The sequence below is a fragment of the Sapajus apella genome, unplaced genomic scaffold (genome assembly GCF_009761245.1).
Source record: "Sapajus apella isolate SASKATOON/1434 unplaced genomic scaffold, GSC_monkey_1.0 scaffold14, whole genome shotgun sequence".
NCBI lineage: Eukaryota > Metazoa > Chordata > Mammalia > Primates > Cebidae > Sapajus > Sapajus apella.
In genome coordinates this window covers 19,840,064-19,862,874 of record NW_022436954.1, presented here as the reverse complement: position 1 = coordinate 19,862,874, position 22,811 = coordinate 19,840,064, and the positions used below count along the sequence as shown (strand labels likewise).

Genomic DNA, 22,811 nt, shown 5'->3' with positions numbered 1-22,811 from the left:
AACACTCTTGGTCAAGCATTTCAGATAACTGATACTCAACCTGTGTTAGAAATAAAACAACATTTATCCTATCTTAGAGAAAACTCATCATGTCCCTAATTGTAGATTCAGAAATTTCCAGCAGTAACTAATTAACATAACTAAGGAGAGCAGCCATAGGAGGACAAACCACAAAAACTTAGAACTCTTTAATCTGGAAAAAATCTGACTGCATTTGGAAAATAAGAGACAAAAATTAAGAAGCCATTTAAAAGGGGAAATAGTGATAGGGACCAAAAGTTTCCTATGAGTGTTGTAGACCAGCTCCCAGCAATATCTCATGTTTCGTTTTCAAGAGAAAGCATAAAGGAAGACCAGATTCACACCCTCTGGGATTGTAGCTCCCTGTCTTAAAACCAAGCATTTTAAAGGGAAAAACGGGGGTGTTTAGAAATGAAATAGATTGAAACCCAGTGTACCTTTTGGACTTTTTGTTGGTTTTAGGACAAACCATTTGAAAGAGTGTAGCTTCCAATAGTCTATATTCATAAAATTGTATCACCACTATATAATGAAAGACTCCATTCCTAGTCCTAAAGACCTAGAGCTACAAATTCATCATATTCATTCCTTTTTCTTATGTCTTTCCTACCCCATCCCATCCCCAGTCCCATTCTCATTATCTAGCAAGGTTTCAGAAACACAGAAGCACCTTGTAAGTATATCCAACATTGTTCCACCTTGCTCTGAAGAAAGGCTATATATGTTTGTGTTCTCTCATCTTCTAGGTTACCCTTTCACCCCTATAACTTTTCTTTGTAATTGATTGTACAATAGTCTATAATCCTTAAGTGATAGTTGTAAAACTCTTAAGAACACTTTATTAAGTTCCCTTGCATCTACCCACACACAGCACGCTAATTTTAGTGTGGTGAGCATTTTAGTGTAGGAAGAAAAGGGGAATAATGAACCAGATTTCCAAATTAGCTAATTATTAACCTAAAGAGACAAATCATAAAAATGAAGCAAAGGGACAGGAAAACGACCTATGCCATTTTTCTCAAACTTCAATGGCAAAGTTATTGAAAGTTACTAACTATGCATTATCCATGAAAAAATATAGTTGGGGCATAGCTCTTAAAAGATCCAGTTGCTTTATTACTGAGCTACTTTCTGATTTTCTACTAATTTTGAGTATTTACTGGCTTTTTTTGGTGTGAGTTAAATTATAGTCACAACTCCTTTTCCACTTTCAATTTGATTGAACTTTTTGTTTCATTTTCTAGTTTGGTGAGGATTCATCAACCTCCAGTATGATGTCTGTGAACTTTGATGTTCAATCAAATCAGAGTGATATCAATGATTCGGTCAAGTCTTCTCCCGTAGCCCATTCTATTCTCTGGATTTGGGGCAGGGACTCTGATGCATATAGGGTAAGTTAATAGACGATGATGAAGGAGTTTTCTCAAACTGGCAAGATCCATTAAAGCAGTGGCCCTTAACCTCAGTGATTAATATGGCCTCAATGACTGTCGAGATTAGTTCAGCAAATGTTTGTTACATTTCTATTAGATGGAAGCCATTCTGCTAGGTAGTGAATGAGTAAGATGCAGTCTCTGCTTGAGTTTTTCCCAATCAAGTAGAGTAGATAGACACACTGACTTCAATTCAAAGCTTTATTCTGAGTATTATTACCAACCTTAACAAGTTTTTAAACTTTACCCAAGTATATGTTTTTTATACTTCACTTACTTAATCAGCATTTTATTGAGCTCCCACCGGTGTGCCAGACTAATACTAGCAGTATAATAGATAAGCCCTTTGTTCTTCCGCAGCCTACATTCTAGTAGGAGATACAGACAATAAAGAAGTTAGTACATGTGCATTTCTAGACCAGCTAAGAAAGAATGGTAGGTTTGCTGAGGCAAATACCAAGGTAGGGGGAAAGAGACTGTATATTTTACTCACCATTAAATTTTCAGAATTTAATCAAGGGTATAACAGAATTAAATGGCCGTTTGGATTTAATTATATGTAATATAAATCCCCTAAAGTTTGATAGCTTCAAGATGTAAGCTTAGTAAACCTCTGGTACATCTTATTTATATTTAGAGAAAATGAACATTTTCTAAATCATAAACCAATTGTTAAACTTTGGCATTGACAGAGACCTTAGTTCAGGGAAACATAGTGTTCAATGCCAGTTTTTTAAGCTTATGTTTGCTTTAAGATACAAGTCATAAGCTCCACCTCAGATTAACTTAAACAGCAAGAAAATGTGCCTGTTATTACAGGAAGTCCAGAAATAGGATAAACTTCAGGTTTGGTTGATTCAGTGGCCCCGTGATGTCATCAGTGACCCATTTCTTCTTTTCCTTTCTTTCTTTTTTTTTTTTTCTTCACTCTGCCATCCACAGTATTGGTTTCATCCAAAAGCTTGGTTTTTTCCATGGTCATAAGATGACAGCCAGCAGCAACTGGAGCAACATGATTTTTTGTCCATAAGTAGCATAAGAGCCTAAGACTTGCTACCCTTTCCCAGAAACCCCAAGCAAGCCTCTTCTTGTGTCTCACTGGCCTTATACCCTGCCCAACCCTGAATGAGTCTGTGGGTAAAGCAGCCAGAATTACTGACTTAGATTAATAATCTGCAGTAGCAGGAGTATTATGGAGTCTACCATAGTCTTAAGATATTATAGTTTTGTTTAATTATTGTATATTTATATCATTTTAAAGGTTTAGCATATTGAGATACTGGATCCAAAGAAATTTATGAGAAATTTTGTTTCTTTATCAGGACAAACAGCATATTCTGTGGCCTAAAAGATCAGATTGTACAGAAAGTTACCCTAGAGTCCCTGTTGGTGGGGAATTACCAACGTATTTTCTGCCTCCAGAAAACAAAGGACTCAGGCAAGTGCTGATGGATTTGGCAAAGCACCTGATTCTGCATGATTGTCATCTGGCAGTTCTTTGAGATCACCAGCCTTGGACTTGAAAGGTTAAGTCTTTATCTTGAAGTCACCCAAACTTTGAAAATATGAATCTTGTTCCTTTTTCTTGTGCCAGGATCCACGAACTCAGCAGTGATGATTATTCTACAGAAGAAGAGGCCCAAACCCCTGACTGTTCCATTACTGACTTCAGAAAAAGCCACACTCTGTCCTACTTAGTCAAAGAATTAGAGGTTCGCATGGATCTGAAAGCCAAAATGCCAGATGACCATGCACGAAAAGTAAGGCTCACTTAGGCTGGTATTTATTGCCGTCCATTCTGGGTGACTTCAGAAGCCTCTTAAATGGAACAAAAAAAAATGATAGAAGGTAGTTGTTGAGCTTTAAATATATAAAATGGAAGGATAAAGAACTGGTGAAATGATGGCGAAGTCAGTCATGCTATTAAAGGAGTGCCAGAGAGAGTTCCTCAGGGCTGCTATACGTAGATGGCCTAGGCACTATTCCACTAACTCAAAGCACTTCGAAGATGAGCAGCACAGAACTCTCTGTTTTCTAATGGAGTCGGTGTAATGCAGGCCATTGCGACCACTAAAAGTTAGCTTTGCATCCTCCAGGCCTCCAGAAGTTTATATAAATTGAAAGCTTGAAGAATCTTTTTTTCTGGCCTTATCAACCCTGCTGTGACCTTATATGAGGTTACTTAGAATTTGTATTAATTTGATAACCATTTTGCAAATATTAGAATTTCAGTTATGCTCTTTTCCAAAATTCCTTTTAGTTATGTATAACTACGAATGTTTTATTACTATAGATTACCGTATTAGTATCATTTTCCATAGAGGGAAATGAAAAAAAATTCATCTTTTTAGTGATCACATACTATCACAATCACCTTTTTTTTTTTAAAGTTAATTTCAAAATTATAAGCAGTCATTACTACTTATATTCAACAGACATTTCCTTAGGCCAAAAACATTATGTGCCAGACATTGTTTTGGGTGCTAGGAATACAGAGATAAACAGACCATGATCTATGCCTTAGAGTTGCTCACTCACAGTTATATAAATGCTATGGGAACATGAAGTAGAATAATTGAGGATCTGGTATCTTCCAGGAAGGAAAGATAATAGATTTTTATTACATCAGATATTGCATATTACATGCTGTTGTCTTTTGAATAATTTCTTTTTGGGGTCTGAACATTTAGGCTGACTTTAATGGGGTATGGTGGTTACTTTACTGTGTCTGGGTATATGTCATAACTTTTTAGTTAAACAAACTAGTACATACATGTGAGCAGGTCAACACCTGTTGGTATGTCAATGAATTTATGATATTTATATGATTATAAATATTTGCTCAAATTAGGTGTTCCTGAGGAGCCCAAGAAAAGACTGCCATCTATAGATATTCTTTTCAAATGTCTCCCCTTTTATTTTCAATTGAGTCAGTCTTCCTTTTGGTGTTTCAGATTTTGCTTTCCCGTATTAATAACTATACTGTCCCAGAAGAAGAGATTGGGTCTTTCTTATTTCATGCTATTAATAAGGTGAGTTATTTACTTTGGACATCTGAAACTTAAATGTTTCTTAAGTATAATTAAAAGTTAAAATGCACTTATTGAAAATCTTATTTAGAATAAGTACTGTATTATTGTACTAACTGAAGTATTTTTGGATTTTTCAGCCGAATGCTCCTGTCTGGCTCATACTCAATGAAGCTGGACTATACTGGAGAGCAGTAGGAAATAGCACTTTTGCTATTGCCTGTCTTCAGAGGGCTTTGAATCTAGCTCCAGTTCAATACCAAGACATTCCTCTTGTCAACTTGGCCAACCTTTTGATTCACTACGGCCTTCATCTTGATGCCACTAAGCTACTACTTCAAGCTTTGGCCATCAATAGCTCTGAGGTGAGGTTTTATGGGTTTTCATGGCTCTGTATACTATGTAGAGTAACTCAAATTTAGATCACAATTTATATTTTTCTAAGGAAAGCATAAAAAATGTCATGTTTTGTTTTTCAGAGTAGAATTTGCATTATTTCAAGAGAGAGCATCAAAAGCTTAATTTTTGTGTACTCTTTAAATTTTAAGTGAGTGAAATTTATAATTACACAGTTTTTTTGGAAACAATTTAAATAAGAATAACATAGCTGTAAAAATATACTGCCACTTTTTTATGTCAATCTGAAACGTCTGGTTTGTATTTTATCCTACTCATCACAACATGCAAACTGCTTAATATTACACTGTTTTACAACTTTAATTTATAGAGCTATTTATACCATTCAACCAGAGGACAGTTCAACGTTGGTTTTAATAAGAGTAGGTAGGTACATTGATTTTCATGCCCCTAACCCGCCACATGCAGCTTATGGAGTTACATCACTGCCTTGTAATTCATGGTTTTGAAGATACAACTTTTGTTTTCGTATTTTAACATCTCTGAAATCAGAATGGATGTTATAATTGTTGTCATTTTGTCTTTCATGAAATTCAGTTATAATAAACATACAATTAAATTAATTTTATACCTGATGTCTAAATATTTATAGGTTTCCATTGTTAGATTTAAAGTGTTCTCACAAAACCGTGTTTTCTTTTCTGTGGCTTAATCTTTAAATCATTGGTTCTCAGATATATAAAGATCTTTTCCTGTGTTGTCTCCTGGATATTTTATAGTTTTGGGCTTTGTAGTTAGGTCTATGATTCATTTCAAGTTAAATTTTCTTTGTAGTGTGAGATAGGGATCAAAGTTCATATTTACATGGATATCCGGTTATTCAGCTTCATATCTTGAGAAGACTGTTCTTTTCCTGTTGAATTAGCTGTCACCTTTGCCCTGAACTCCAGACTTATTTATTCAGCAGCTTACTTGACATTTCCACTTAGATGTCTAAAGGGCACTCTAGAACTAAGGCCAAAACCAAGCTCCTTAACACCGTTCCAAATTTATTCTTCCCAGTCTTCCTTGTTTCAGGAAATAATTAAACTACTATAGTAGCTCAGACCAAAAATTTAGCGGCTTCCTTCATGCGTTTGTCCTATTCTCAGGGAAAATTCAATCCACTAGGTAACTTTGTTGATTCTGTTTTCAAGATATGCCTCAGATTTTCCTACTTATCATTGTCTCCACTGCTGTCCCATCCAAACCACCATTATTTTTGCCTGGATTATTTTAGAAGCCTCTAAACTGGTTTCTCTGCCATTGTCCCCCAGTCTGTTCTCATACAGCAAGCAGTTTAATGCTTATAAAAAAGTCAAATGTTATTTGTTGGCTCAAATCCCTGCAGTGGCTCTCCGTAGAACTCACAGGAAAATACAAGAGTTTGTAATGGTATAGAAGGTCCTACATGACCTTGTTACTTTTCTGACCTTATTTCTGTGAAATCATTCTTTAGCACATTCTGTTCTAGCGTCACTTGCTCCTTTGTAGTTCCTTGAATGTACTAAGCATGCTCCTACCTCAGAGCTTTTGCGTTTTCTGTCGTCTCTGCTTGAAGTACTTCATCCCACCAAGATTCTTCATTGCTTGCTCCACCTCCCTAAAGTCTTACAAATACTAACTTCTCAGTAAGTCCCTCTCATACTACTTTATTTAAAATGGTGCACCCCCACCCACATCTAGTACGACCTCTAATTCTTCCCTCTATATTTTTCTCCATCCCATTTTACTCTCTGACATCCCCACACTAGACTGTAAGGTCTATGAAGGCAGCAATTATCTTTCTTATTTTCTGCTGTATCCTCAGTGTTCAAAACTATGCCTGCAATATAGTAAACACTCTACTTATTTTTTTGGATGAAGAAATGAAAGTTCAGCATTTTTTCCAAAATGCGAACCAGTTTGTCTCAGTGCAGGATATTTTTTACAGCCATCATTTTGTCATAGGGGTAATTATAACACTTTGTTTCCTTATGCAAAATATAAAGATACATTTGAAATCTAAGTATAGGATTTAATTTTATATCTGGGTGTGAACTACTAAGTAATAATTTGAATGTAATCTGAGCTGCTTAGTGTTAGACATCCTTAATCTAGAATACTTTTTATCCCTGGTTTGGTTACAGTGAGGCATTTCTGATCATCTAACAGCCTGAATCAAAAGCAGGTAATTAGATAAATCATAAGCATTGTGTTTCATAGGGATTTATTGTACAGTTTGAAAATAAAGCATTCTCAGATCTTTTTAACTATTTTTAATGATAAATTTAAACATGGTTTGCACTCAAGCAAATATAAAAACACTAAAAATAGATGTATTTCAGTTAAAATAGCCTAAACTGAATACTTTGGGCTGCTTATAAAAGCTAAGTGTCAGCAAACAATTGGAAAATAACATACAAAATACACTATTTACAGGTGCATCAATAAAACATCAGATCTGGTGTGGTAGCTCACACCTGTCATCTCAGCACTTCAGGAGGCCAGGGTGGAAGGATTGCTTGAGCCTAGGAGCTCAATACCAGCCTGGGTAACACAGGGATATCCCATGTCTACAGAAAAGTCAAAAAAAATTAGTGGTAGTGTGCACCTGTAGTCCTAGCTACTCGGTAGGCTGAGGTGGGAGGATCTCTTGAGCCCAGGAGTTCCAGACCAGCCTGGGCAACAGAACAAGACCTTGTCTCAAAAATAAAAAAAGGAAAGAAAGAAAACATCATATATCTAAGAATAAACCTAAAAAACAATGTGTAAGATTTATATGTGATTATAAGATATCACTAAGAGAAGACATATATCAGGTTGAGCATCCTAAATTCAAAAATCTTAAATTCCAAATGTTCCAAAATCCAAAACTTTTTGGTCACCAACCTGATACTCAAAGGAAATGCTCATTGGAGCATTTTGAATTTTGAATTTTCAGATTTGGGATGCACAGCCAGTAAATAATATATACTAAGATCTTAAAAAATCTGAAACCCAAAACATTTCTGGTTCCAGGTATTTTGGTTAAGGGATACTCAACCTGTAAATGGAGATGTACATTGTGTTCACATTAAGATAGTCAGTGTTGTTCAGATGTAAGATCTCTGCAAATCGATTTATAGATTCAATTCAATCTCAAACACCTAGTAATTGCGTATATGTGTTTGTGTATTGATAAGTTGATTCTAAAATCTACATAGAACTATACCTACAGTAGCCCCCCTCCCACATACATACACACACACACACACACACACACACACACACACACACACAAATGGGGGAAAGGGATGGAGAGGAACAGAATTGGAAGGCTTATATTACATTTCAAGATTTACTATAATTAGAGTGTGGTATTGGTACAGAGATACTCAAACATATCAATGGAACATAATGGGGAATTTAGAAGTAGACCACCATGTATATGGCCATTCATTTATACAAAGGCATACCTGTAGTTCAACGTGGAAAAAACAGTTTGGTTTTTCAGTAAGTTAGTTCTAGAGTAATTGGTTGATATCCCTATGAAGAAAAATAAGAACTTTGACTTCTACCTCACACCATACACAGAATTAATTTGAAGTGGATCATGTACCAAAATATGAATGATAAAACAGTAAAGCTTCTTCGTGAAGACATAGGAGAAAGTCTTTATAACCTTGCAGTAGGCAAAGATGTCAAAAAGGTACTAACTATAAAAGAAAAAAATGAAAAGCTGAGCTTCACTGAAATTAAGAAACTCTGTTTATCAAAAGGTACCATTCAGAGAGTAAAAAAGCAAACCACAGAGAAGACTTTTGCAATACTTATTTTCAACAAAGGACTAATATATAATATACACAAAGAGTTCCTTCAAGGCATTAAGGGCAATCTAATTCTTTTAGACAGAGAAAAGAACGGGCAATTTGGAAATGAGGATATCCAAATGGCCAATAGGCACCTGAAAAACAAAACCCTCAACATCATTATTCATCAGGGAAATGCAAATTAAAACCACAGTTAGACACCACTGCAGCTCACTAAAAAAGCTAAAATTAAAAAGACTGACAATACAAAGACTGAATTTTCACCCTTGCTGGTAGGAGTGTATATTTGTGTGTCCATTTTGGAATACTATTTGGTTATATCTACTAAAACTAAATATACATCTACCTTACAACCCATACTAAGTATATACTCAAAGAAAATGAGAACAATATGCCTATCAAAAGACTTTTATAAGAATATTCATAGTAACTTTATTCATAATAGATAGAAAGTGGGAATAGCCCAACTGCCAATCAGTAGAAGAATGAATGAACAAGCTGTGGTATATTCTTATGTTGGAACATTACACATCAGCTTAAAAAAGAATGAGCTACCAATGTACACAGCAGCATGAGTGAATTTTAGATTGAGTGAAAGAAGCTACAAAAGGATACATGTTTCATGTACTCATAGGAGACTATGCAGTTTGATTTCATTCACCTGATGTTCAAGAACTATGATGACAGAAGTCACAACATCACAACAATGATTTCTTCTGTGGTTGGATTGCCCAAGGGAACCTCCTGGAGCTCTGAAAACATTTTTGTATCTTGAGCAGTGTGGTGGTTACAGGGATATATACATATGTAGTTTATGTTACATCCTTTATGTATTTTTTATCTTAACAAAAAAGTAAACAATAAATTTACATGTATAACACAGTTTAGAATTAGCTGGTATGAATAAAATGGACAGTTAGCAGTAACGTTTATGGCATAAACTAAAAAGAGTCAAAAGCCGTATACTGTAAGCATTTTGTAACTCCCAGAAAATATTAGTTCATTAAGAGTTTGCTGATTTTTTTTTTCTTTTCAGCCTCTGACCTATTTGAGCCTGGGAAATGCTTACCTTGCTCTGAAGAATATCAGTGGGGCACTTGAGGCCTTTAGACAGGCCTTGAAATTAACCACCAAATGCCCAGAGTGTGAAAACAGCCTGAAGTTGATCCGCTGTATGCAGTTTTACCCTTTTCTGTACAACATCACTTCTTCTGTCTGCAGTGGTAAGCAGCTGTTAAATAGTGACAAAATAATGAGCCCAGCCAGAGTTCCTATTCTGATCCAAAGAACACAGAAAATGATTTTCTCTATTTAGATCAAGGATTTTAGACAACTAGCATAATTCCAGATGCATAGGGAAGGATGTTAATTCCTCACTTACTATAGATGCCTTAGGGTATTAAGGCTTAATTCTCTCACAGAACTCTGGTTAAGAAAGGCTGACTAAAATATGTGGTATATTCAACATATGAATAGGCTTTGCAATTTTTTTCTTCCTTCCAAAATCTCTCTGGTGTTTTATAATGACTGATATTCTTAGTAAAGTATATTTTTCCTGTCCATGAAGTCAAAGTATACAGTTTGAATTGAAGCAGTTCTTCTGTATACTCAGTCACTGAAATACAGCTCCTTGTCTTTCATTTGAAGGTGATCCAGACCTTTCCTATACATTTAATATATTGACCCGACATTAGGTGGCATCTTTCTCCCTTCTTCCACTCTCTCCCATAGCATATATATGGGCATATATGCATGTGTATAAGTGTATCCATCTGGATAAAGCTAATGTCTAAAGCTATTGCACATTCATTATTAGAACCTTCTAAGAATCACATATTTGGTTCTTTATTTGTTTAACCTTCACTGTAAGAAAAAAATAAAATCATGAATTTTAACTCTATGCCTTGAATTGGGATGGGTGCAGTTTACATATATGTGGACCCTCAGTATCTAGACGTTGTAGAGTGCACAGTGTGTGTTTTGTTAATATTCAAATTAGATTATAATATTTAATCAGATGGATATTAGTTCAGCTCCTTCACTTTTGGTATTTAAAAACAAAGAAAAACCTGACATCCACTTATTTACGTGACTTGTCTAAAAGACATCAATAATTATTAGTAGATTTGAGACCAGAAAGTGGTTTGCTTGAATCACTATACCAGAATGCCTTACAATTTTAATAGAATGACAGATTGTAAGTAGTAGTTTTCTCTTGAATGTCAAAGCCCAGTCATTTACTGAAGAAACCAAGAATCTCCCAGCAGTATAACTCTGTAGCTCTGTTGTGGATCAGTATGGAGCTCAATCTGAATTAAAGTTCTTTTATGAATACCAAAGCCCTAAAACAGTATAGCAAGGCAATAGAGTGGAGTAGCCAGCACTAGAATCTGACATGAGTTTGAACTGCAGCTCTCCCATTATATTTTTTTTAATTTTTAAATTTTTTTATATTTATGGATACATAATAGTTGCATTGCTCTTACCATATAGTAGATACTAGGTAAAAAGTTCTTCGACATCATCTCACAATACTGTAGTCTTTTAAAGGTTGTGGGCTACTTAAGAACAGCCTTATAAACAGGATTTTGCTTTTTCAATGAGCTTTTTCTATTAATAGAATATCTTATTTTCTTTACTATCATCTCCGTCACCTCTCTTGGATTTTATTTCTATTTTTGAGAAGAGATTTGTCACTATATACGTATAGTGACCCACCGTTTTCTGAAAGGTCTTTTCCTTAGCATTAGTTTCACATGTTTTTATTTAGTATTTCAGTTTCTTAAAATGTATTCTTAGTTCACCTCAGTCATGTCAAGAGAGGGAATACAGTTGTCTTGAACTTTTTCCCCAGAGCGTAACTTCAACTAGTCCAGAAAACCAGGAACGTGGAACAGATCTTTCTCAGAGTTGTGGTATCTGATAGTCCAGAGTATTCAAAGAATAATATTAGGTACAATATGATAACAATAAAATAAAATAATTTGACATGGAAAGACAGAATACATTTTTTTAAATAATAGTTCTTTCAGGGGGAGCTCATCAATTAAAAAAAATCTTTAGCGCCTTTTACAATGTAATTAATGAGTTTACCACATTTAGTTAAAAAGTCTGCTCAAACTTGCTAAGGCCACTGGAAGAAGTTACTTAATCCTAGAAAATATGCTGCAGTGTTTGTTTGTTTGTTTGTTTTAAATTCTACTGCATCTTCTCAGAGTGCTGTGATCTTTCAAATGTCATAGGTTACCTAAGAACAGCTAAATAGTCTGTTACTGCTGGTATACTTAAAATCATTCTGATATGAATTAGAAAAGAATCCAACATTTACTAACACCTAAATAAATACTGTTACCTCTTAATGAATTTGAATGCTATGGCATTTTCTAGGTTTAAAAATGCATTAGTAGTAGTGAAACAATTTCAATATTGTGTTTTTCTTTGGCTATGATTTTGAGTTACTTATTTCCAGAGTAATCCCGCCCATTCATAGTTACTTTTCTGAGTTGCAGTTTTGAAAAGCTAAAACTTGAAAGAAGCCAAACACCTTTACAGAAACCAGGAACTTCTTATGTTTGAAATCTAAACAGTTGCTTCTATTCCAGTTATCTCTGAGCTTTGCTAAATAATTGATGAAAAAAAGAAAAAAACCTCTGAATGATGATTAGCATTTCTGTACCTTTTCTGAAATCAGATGATTCTGTTTACCTTTACCTTTTTCATTTTTGTAATACTGAAGTAAGTTTTATAAGTTACCTTGTCTGACATTGTCTGTTTTAAGTTTTTATTATGACAGTAAAAAGATTTCAAGAAAGTGACAAGGCTAGTGATTCTTTTTCCATGTAATAGTCATGGAATTCCTGATAATTGTTGGCCGAGCACAGTGGTTCGCGCCTGTAATCCCAGCACTTTGGGAGGAGAAGGCAAGTGGATCACCTGAGGTCAGGAGTTCAAGACCAGCTAGCCAACATGGTGAAACCCCATCTCTACTAAAAATACAAAAAATTACCTGGGTGGTGGCACATGCCTGTAGTCCCAGCTACTCAGGAGGCTGAGGCAGGAGAATCACTTAAACTTGGGAGGTGGAGGTTGCAGTGAGCCAAGATCACACCACTGCATTCCTGCCTGGGTGACAGAGCAAGACTCTGTCTCAAAAATAAATACATAATGTTTTTTACAGCAACCATAATACAATATAATGGCTTAAATAGTATGAACTACTGGTAAAAGGATGGGCAGTTTAACATTACCAAGTATTTTGTTATTTTTCATGTATAATCATGGAATTTTTCATGCAGATTTACAGTTTGTGTTTCTTGGAATGCCTATGCAAATAATGTATTCTATTACTTTTAAATACTGTTTGGTCAACTTAAAAATACATAGTCACTATACTAAAAAAATTTTTTGTACTTACAAAGACTTTATAACTAAAATTGTATTGATTAGTGAAAAATTATTTATCTGACAGTGTTTTCAAACTTTTATTAACCTAGAAATCAATGTATTGGCTGCCATTTGTTGGATGCATGTGTTCTTACAGCAACTGTTTATTATCATCATCTCTCCCTTTTTTGAATAAAATTTTATAAATCCTGGTCTTTTATAGGTAGTTTTATATCACTACCATTTCAAGGATGCTGTGAAGGAGAACTTAATACATTGATTTTTCACTTGCTCACTCTTGAATTGATTGTAAAAGTTAGTGTTTTCGGTTTGGTTCAACATCTTGTTTGGGCAGTTTTAAAATACCTACGGTTTTCCACATTTATAGGCTTGTTATTTTACAATTTTATTTAACTTAAGCAGAACTGAATTGATTACTGTAGCAAACTCAGTCTTCAATAACAAGGTTGTCCTTTTAAAAGTAAAATAGAATCTGTTAAACTCAGAATGCTTTTGAATATAAGCAAAGTCAATGAAGTGCTCAATACTAAAAAAAACAGCCTTTTTTAATTGGAAAAAATAAAAGTGTCACAGAGAATGAAACTTCATGAAACAATAAAGGTTATCTTTTCTATAAAATGGTAAATAACTTTTAATAACACTATGAGCAAAATGATTAAATACTGAATCTGTAGAAGAGTCTAGAAATATGTTGATTTGGCACTACAACACAATAGTGGATTTTCCAAGCATTTATAACTGTAAAATATTTTTGAAATACTTATCTGCAACTAAGTTACATCTAGCAAAGATATTTTTCTACCACTAAAGTAATCTAGACTGTCTTATAATATCTTTGATATATATGATTTTACCTTATTTTTAATAGTTTATTTTCCTAATATTAGCATAAAACCAATGGTAGGTTTTATTTATTAGACTTTTATGCCACAAACAGCAATATTGATGTTTACCGAATATAATTAAACATTGACCCCAAGATTTCTGAGCTGTGATCTCTTCTCAATTGAGGCACATGCCTACTTAAAAAAATGGCCCAGATCTTTAGAAAGTATGAATAAATGTTACGCAGTAGAACTCAGACTTTAATGTTTAGGTGTTCCTATAATTGTATGCAAGTTTCTCTGTCTAATACGTATTTGATAGCTTTTGTCTCTGGAGAAAAAAGCAGAATTTTCAAATCATGTACGTAAGATTTAATATCTATTCCAATGTGCAGATGGATTATCTTGTCTTCTCTTCACAGTATTTCTGTATTTATAGCACCTATTTATGTAAATTAGATTTCCTTTTATAACCTGTTTCATTGCCTGTAGTTTTAGTCTGTATTCTTCAACCTAAATTTCTGTAGATTTATTAAAGCAATTTTACAGAGTTCAGATGTTGAAGAAAAAGAAATCCTGCATTTTGCTGCCCTCCAGTGGATATTCCAGCATGTCCTGCAATTAAGGATCTTTGCTTTATCACATTCTTTTACATTCTTTTATAGGAATTGGTGAAGGTATCTGCTTTTTTAAAAGATATTCTCATAGACCCAGTTTTAATAGCACTTTTTTTAGAGGCAGGGTCTCACTGTGTTGCCCAGGCTGGAGTGCAGTGGCTATTCACAGGCTCTGTCATAACACACCATAGCTTCTAACTCCTGGGTCAGGCAATCCTCCCATCTCGGCCTCCCAAACAGTTGGGACGACAGGTGTGTACCACTGCACCTGACTCTTACAGTATTTTAAATATGCTACTAGTTAGGTCACCTCCATTTATTTCTGTAAAAAGAATTAAAATTTTGGTTAATATATTGCATATTTTAAAATCCTGAGATGCAGATATATCCTGAAACAAAACCAAATGTATTTCTGTGTGTGTAATGCATTTAAATCTGTATATTTCTTTACTTAAAAGGACTGTAATTATTTGGTTAACAGTTTTTTAACATGTATCTTTAACATGTATTTAACATGTGATAGAGGAGAGAATAGGAAAAACAATTATGCATTTATGAACCTATAAGCAAAGGTTGTGATTTACTCAAATTACAGTCAGTCATTGGTGGAGCTGAAACTAAAATGTGAGTCCCTGTCTTCCAGGGCCAGTGTGGTTCCTGTGTGTAATTCTTCAACTAGTCATAAACTATTCCACTGCCATGATTGAAAGATTGAAATAATTCATATTTGTAGATTCTTGGGACATTTTATGAAAGTCGTATAATCACTACACTTTTTATGTCATCCCTCAAAAGAAATACATTTCTATATAAAACATGGATCTAAATATGGGGGGCAGTCATAATGAACCCCAAGAGCACACCTAAAATTGTCTCTCTCAGTTAAACATGTCATTCTGATCTTTTCTGAATCTTGCATCATTAAATTGCCACCTAGCCTTCTATTTTACGTGTAAGAGCTTATGGCTGTACTTTTGTAGTTATTAGCTTAGTAGCCAGTATTTTTCTTTTGGGATTTCCAGCATTTAGTTTTTATGAACAAAAGGGATGCTTTTGGTTTTTATAAGAACTTAGAGATAGTATGTATGAGATTCTGATGACCAATGGTTTTATACTTCAGCCTAGAAAGACATTATATATAAATATTTGTTGGTTTTAATGTGAATCTTTTGTCCTGCACGCCCAAAAAGCATGTGTATTCTTTTAAAGAATGAGCCTACTGGCCCTGGCCTAAGATCTTTTCACAACTATTCATCCAGTCATTGTAGGTTAGTCTGGCCAAATAATAAAAAGTATGAAATTTGACAGAGGATATAATCTTCTAAAGCAACAATTTGTTTTCTTTCACCCAAAGGAAACTGGGTGTGGCTCATTCATTCATTAATTCATTCAATGAATATTTACCTACTATATTCCAGTCACTACTCTAGGAATTGAAAACCAACAGAAAATACCTTCAGCTCTTACAGAGCTACATTTTAGTAGAGGGAAGCAGAGAGTAGATAAGCATAGTAAATCATTTAATTAGAAAGTGGGTGCTACGGGGAAAATAGGAGAGGTTGGGATCAGTAAGGGGGGCCCCACTGAGAAAGTGACATTTGAACATAGACTTGAGGGAGGATAGAGGTTCTAAGCCATGCAGACATATAGCATAAAAGCATTTCAGGCAGAGAGAATAGCATTGCAAAGGTTCTTGCAAGGAATAGCAAGGAGGGGTCTCCATCTGCCACGGAGATGTAGGAGATGAAAGCAGAGATAAACGTAGTGGAGGACAGAGCCACTTTTTTACTGCCTTGCAGACCATTCTAACAGTTTGGGCTTTTATTCTAAGAGAAAGATGTATGACAAGGAACTGGGTGGCACAGCAGGAGGTGAGTGGTAGGCCAGCAAGCAAAGCTTCATCTGCATTTTATAGCCAGTCTCCATCACTCGCATTACTGCCTGAACTCCACCTGCTGTCAGGTCAGTGGTGGCATTAGATTCTCACAGAGGCATGAACCTGTTGTAAATTGTGCGTCCGAGGGATCAAATAAAGTGCAGAAAACATGTAATATGCTTGAATTATCCCAAAACCATCCCTCCCACACCCCAGTCTGTGGAAAAATTGTCTTCCACAAAAACAGCCCCTGGTGCCAAAAAGGTTGGGGACTGCTGACTTAGAAGATTTTGAACACAAGAGTAAAGTGAACTGATTTTCATTTTAACGTAATTCCTCTGGTTGCTCTTTTGAGAATAGAATAGTGGGGTAAGAGCAGAAGCATGAGGGCCTGTTAGGATGCTGTTGTAAAAGTATCAGTGAGAGATTATATTGGCCTGTACCACTGGGGTGGACAGGCAGAAAGTGAGAAATGATCTTATTTGGGATATATTTTGAAGGTAGAACCAATAAGACACTACTAGAAAGGGATGTGGGAAATGAAAGAAAGAGAGGCTAAGGGTGACTCTTAAATCTGGAACCTGAGCAATCAGGTAAATAGTGGTGCTATTTAACGAGATAATCAAATCTGTGAAACAAGACGATTTGGGGAGAAAAACAAGTTTGGTTTTGGACATGTTAAATTTGAGTTGCCTATTAAGTGTTTAAGTAGAGATGTTGAATATGTAGTTGGATACATGAGTGTTATAATGGTGGCGAAGAGACCAGGCTATAACCATTTTTGGGTCATGGACATATGAATGTTTTTTTAAGTCATGAGCTTGGATGAAATTATCTCAGTAATTACTATAAAAAGGAAAATGGGTCAAAAATCAATTACCAGGGTATTCTAGCCAACATAGAGGTCAGGAAGAAAAAGAGCAGTAAAGGAGTACCCAGTAAGCTAGTAGAAAAATCATTCAAGTGTTTTATCCCGCAAGCCAAGCAAAGAAAATGTTTTAAGGAGTTGTCAAGCATATCATTATTATTATCCCAGCATGCTGTATCTTGAGAGATTGAGCTGGATGTGGGCAGAGAATGAGCTACTGCATTTAGTAACATGGAGATTGGTAATCTTGTAAAAAGCTTATGTGAAATAGGTTTTGAAGGAAGTGAGGATGGCAAGCAGCTCTTAAGTTTTGCTACAGTGAAGGGCAGGAAAATGGGATATAGCTGGAGGAGGCTGTGGGGTTGAAGGTATTTGTTGTTCTAAGAAAGCACTGTAGCATGTTTCAATAGGAATGATCAAACATAGTGGAAAAACTTGAAGATGCAGCAAAGGGCTAATTGTAGAAGCAGAATTATTGAGTGGACAAGAGGGGACGAGATCCAAGCCACAAATGTAAGTGTCGTTCTTAGGAGCAAGGATGATATATAGGTAAAGTTGTAGGTACGTTGAAAGATTTGATGGTGGGACTTCTGATTGCTTCTCAGCAAAATATGAGGTGACTTGTCAGATGAGAATGAAGAGGTACAGAGAATGTTGGAGATTTGATGAGAGAGGAAAGGCTGAAAACAGTAGTCTCAGAATGCAAATTAACTAGAGAGATTTCTAACTTCGGAAACTGGACAGATGTCAATGTTGTTAAGAATGGGACCACAGAGGAGAAATCATCTATGCATTGATGTTGTGCTGGGAATAATAAGTTCAATGATAGACATGTTCATTCGGAGATGCCTCTGATTCCCTCAGAAAGAATGTGCAGGATGCGAAGAAAATGCCAAGAACGGAATCTTAGAAAATACTAACATTTAAGGAATAGAGTCAGTGAAAGTGAATAAATAGAGGCCCCGGGAGACCAGGGTCATGAAGTTTAGAACAGAGTGTTTGAGAAGGACAAAGAAGACAATAGTAGTGTGTCCTATATTGATTCATTTGCAAGCTTTTAGTTGGTATTTTAATTTTAGAATTTATGGTTTACTTTGATGGTCATTAGAAAAATATATAACTGGTACATAAAACCTGTTATTTATGAAAAATGGTAATGATTTTCCCTTTTAACCTAAATTAGTGTAATATTAAACTCTAGATTCATTAAAGAAAAACATTATGTAAGTAATGGTACTGGTAGCTATGGAAAAATCATGATAGTAATTGGTAAATGAGTAAAGTGTGGGAAGCTCTGGGTTTAACGGTTTAGAAATCATTGGTGACTTCATTTATCAAAAGCATTTTCTATAAAATGGGGAGATATCTACACTAAAATAACATGAATAAATTTTAAAATAATGGAAGTATTAAAGTGAGCTCTTTGTATATAATTGAATTACTTTTGGAGCTATTAGCATAGTTTCTAAAACATAGCTCATATTTTATCCTGTCAGTGACTAAAATAACTTTAAAGCAAATAGGAGATGATACCAAGAATCTTTTTTTTTTTTCTTCCTGAGATGGAGCCTCGCTCTTGTCACCCAGGGTGGAGTACAGTGGCTCAATCTCAGCTCACTGCAACCTCCACCTCCCAGGTTCAAGTGATTCTCTTGCCTCAGGCTCCACAGTACCTGGGATTACAGGCACCCGCCACCACGCCCGGCTATTTTTTTTTTTTTTTTTTTTTTTTTGGGTAGAGATGGAGTTTCGCCATGTTGGCCAGGCTGGTCTTGAACTCCTGACCTCAGGTGATCCACTCTCCTCGGCTCCCCAAAGTGCCGGGATTACAAGTGTGAGCCACCTCGCCCAGCCAGGAACCATTCTTTAGAAAACATGTAATGATAATAGAACACAAATCAGGAAAGCTTTCTTTAAAAAATTCATTTGCTAGAAACATGAAAAGGTGGCTGGGCATGGTGGCTCATGCCTGTGATCCCCACACTTTGGAAGGCTGAGGCAGGCAGATCATCTGAGGTCAGGAGTTAGAGACTACCCTGGCCAACATGGCAAAACCCGATCTCTACTAAAAATGCAAAAACTAGCCAGGTGTTGTGGTGTGTGCCTGTAATCCTAGCTACTGGGGAGGCTGAGGCAGAGGAGTCGCTTGAATCCTGGAGGTGGAGGTTGCAGTGAGCTGACATTGCATCACTGTATTCTAGCCTGGGCAACAGAGTCAGACTCCATCTATTAAAAAATGGGAAACTTGAACAGGTAATTGTGTATTTTTAATAAAATTGTAGAAAACTTTGATGGGTGATTGAAGAAGTAGGGCATTTCTCAGAAGGATAGTCTAAGCCGTATCATATCGTATATACAGAGTAAATAGTCTGATTCTGTTTCATCAGGTATGTTGGAGTTGAACCACCGTAGACTTGGCTCTGATGCCCCAAGAGGACTGAGACCAAGGGCAGCAAATAAACTATCACTTTAGACATTCTACTAGCACTTCCTGGAGACACCCAGCGTTGGGTAGCATTGCAGCATGTCACTCAGTTATGAAATACTTATGTTGATTAATTTAAAAATAAGTTACAGGCTAGGCGCAGTAATTCATGCCTGTAATCCCAGCACTTTGGGAGGCTGAGGCAGTCGGATCACTTGAGGTCAGGAGTTCGAGACCAGCCAGGCCAAAATGATGAAACCCCATCTCTACTAAAAACACAAAAATTAACTGGGCATGATGGTAGACACCTGTTATCCCAGCTACTTGGGGGGCTAAGGCAGAAGAATCACTTGAACTGAAGAGGTGGAGGTTTCAGTGAGCTGAGACCATACACTGCACTCCAGCCTCAGTGACAGAGTGAGACTGTATCTCAGTCAGTCAGTCAGTCAATAGAAATAAGTGACAAATTTATAAGCTGCGTGATTTACAGAGCTTAACACTTTAGGTGTGCAAATGGTCTGTGCCAGTGTTGGGAGTTACAATCTTGATTCTCCAAAAGGAAGTTAGTTATATTTTTGAAATAATAAGTTTAGATCACAGAAAAAAAGCAGTTTCTTTCTGTTCTGTGTGTAGTGTGGGCACACCCACGGGAAAGTTAAAGCATTGTCAATCATATTTTATGTTCACTTATCTGCTGATAGGGTTGAAAGGTTATATATAGACATCTTTCTTTGCATAGGCTCCATTCTGCAGCAGGAACTTGTTGGCATTTCCTGAACTCACATCACAAAGGACAAAGTGATTGTACACACCACCAAGAAAAAATATGGAAGATAAGCAAGATGGGGTCTGTTTTATATAGTTCCCACTAGTCACTGAACAAGGTATTTTTGATATGGTTTGTTGCTGCAGTTGTATTTCAGCCTTCTGATAGGAACTGAAGGGGACTGACTTGTTATATATACTTGTGTGTAGTGAGTTAAGCAAGTTCATTGGATGTTGTCTAAATCTTCACTTTTCCTTCATCATTCTAGATGTTTTGGAGACAGTTTATATCATGTTAAGTTTTGCCATCTCAAATAGCAAGCATTTATACAACTCTTCTCCATTCACAAAGATTATTCCAGCTGGGCTTGGTGGTGTGCAAAGTAGTCCCAACCACTTAGAAAGCTGAGGCGGGAGGATCACTAGAGACCAGGACTACAAAGCTGTAGTGCACCCTCATCATACCCCTGCTCTCCAACCTGGGAAACATAATGGAACACCTGTCTCTTGAAAAGATAATGAAAAAATTATTCTAATTGACAAAATACACATCCTATTCTACGTTAGTAGAGTGGGCTCTTTTTAAAATTTCTAAGTGGTTTGCGCCTCAGAAAGTTATTTATGTTTGCTTTGAGACAATTGAAATGAATTCCTAGTTTTAGACTGTTTTTTATAAACAGCACAAACTATGTAAACCCCTTTACAAATGTAATCATTGGATTGTCTCTACTCAGTTCCATGGTTGATGGATATAAAGCAGTGAGTCTGATAATCATTAGAAAAGAGTATTAGTGAGATTTTAAAACACTTAAGACTGAGGATGCCTGCCGTATATATGTGAACATGTGTATGCTGTTTGGGCTTTTCTCTCTCTTTTTTCTTTAATTGTTAGTGTTTATTGCTAGTGGTTGAATTTATTTCATACTGAGCTACTCTTTGGCCAAAAAAATCTCAGTAATCCGTTACTTTTTCCTGACCAGCAAAGTTTATTTAATTAAGATCTCAAAGATGCAGGGGAAATTTAAATCACATTTCGCACCTATTGAAAAGACCACTGCTTTGGATTTTTCTTCCCATTTAGTTGTCTTTTATAGGAACAAACCTAAATTTGTCATTCAAATTGTGCCATCCTTTAAACCTCTTTAGTTGTCAGGCTTTGATAACCTAGTCAGGTCCCAAATATACAGTGAGATGATTACAGAAAATAATAAGCACAATTTGCCTAAGTACATTTTAGGAAAAAGAGCTAGAGGTCCGTGGCAGCTGAGGGGGCAAGTTTTCTGATTCCTGCTGTACCTCTGTAATAATAAAGTCCTGTTTTCCTTGATGATGAGAAATACAGCTAGAGAAAAACCTAATACGAACAAATTAATAATCAATTCACCATCCCTCTCACAGTACACTGGCTAAAAACCATATGTGTTAAAAGTTGGGAGAGACCGAGTAAGATCCTGGAAACTGTGTTATTACATGCAAAGTGGCCACTGAGGTGAGTGTCCCCAGGTGACTTTGATTTGGTGACATAAAGCAAGAGGAAAAAATATGTAACAAAAATACATGATATCATCATGTATTTTTCACTTTCCTCTTGATCATGCATTGGCCATAGGTACTTAACTGTAAGTAGTTACCTTCAAATCAAAGTGCGTATCTTAATTCCATACCCCTGAGGCAGGATCTGCAATCAGGGAATTGGGAAACTTTATTACTGAGATCCATCCACAAGGCTCTGTTCAAAACGTTGTTTGGTAGAGGGACTTCAGTGTGTGATTTTGTGTGATTTTGTGTGTGTGTGTGTGTGTGAGACAGAGTCTTGCTCTGTCACCCAGGCTGGAGTGCAGCGGCGCAATCTTGGCTCACTACAATCACCTCTGCCTCCCGGGTTCAAGTGACTCTCCTGCCTCAGCCTCCTAAGTAGCTGAGATTACAGGCACGCACCACCGCATCCGGCTAATTTTTGTATTTTTGGTAGCGACAGGGTTTTGCCATGTTGGTCAGGCTGGTCTCGAACTCCTGACCTCATGATCCGCCCACCTTGGCCTCCCAAAGTGCTGGGATTACAGGTGTGAGCCACCGCCCAGCTGTGGATTTTTTTTTTAACTAGCTGGGCTGGGCATGGTGACTCACACCTGTAATCCTAGCACTTTGGGAGGCTGAGATGGGCAGATCACAGGGTCAGGAGTTTGAGACCAGCCTGGCCAACATGGCGAAACCGTGGCTCTACTAAAAATACAAAAAAATTAGCCACGCGTGGTGGTATGCGCCTGTAGTCCCAGCTACCTGGGAGGCTGAAGCAGGAGAATCACTTGAATCCAGGAGGCAGAGGTTGCAGTGAGCTGAGATTGCCCCACTGCACTCCAGC

The 22,811-nt window shown here is 36.3% G+C and overlaps 1 protein-coding gene across 5 annotated transcripts in view; it reads left to right on the top strand.

The window, feature by feature from the left end:
* Nucleotides 1–22,811, top strand: part of TTC17 (tetratricopeptide repeat domain 17) — a 137,421-nt gene that overhangs the window by 45,922 nt on the left and 68,688 nt on the right. For all 5 annotated transcript variants that reach the window (XM_032283548.1, XM_032283550.1, XM_032283549.1 and 2 more), the window contains 6 exons: nt 1,266–1,412; nt 2,777–2,892; nt 3,049–3,214; nt 4,409–4,486; nt 4,624–4,848; nt 9,707–9,893. In XM_032283548.1, the coding sequence (XP_032139439.1) occupies nt 1,266–1,412; nt 2,777–2,892; nt 3,049–3,214; nt 4,409–4,486; nt 4,624–4,848; nt 9,707–9,893 (919 nt within the window). The remainder of the gene's footprint in view (nt 1–1,265; nt 1,413–2,776; nt 2,893–3,048; nt 3,215–4,408; nt 4,487–4,623; nt 4,849–9,706; nt 9,894–22,811) is intronic.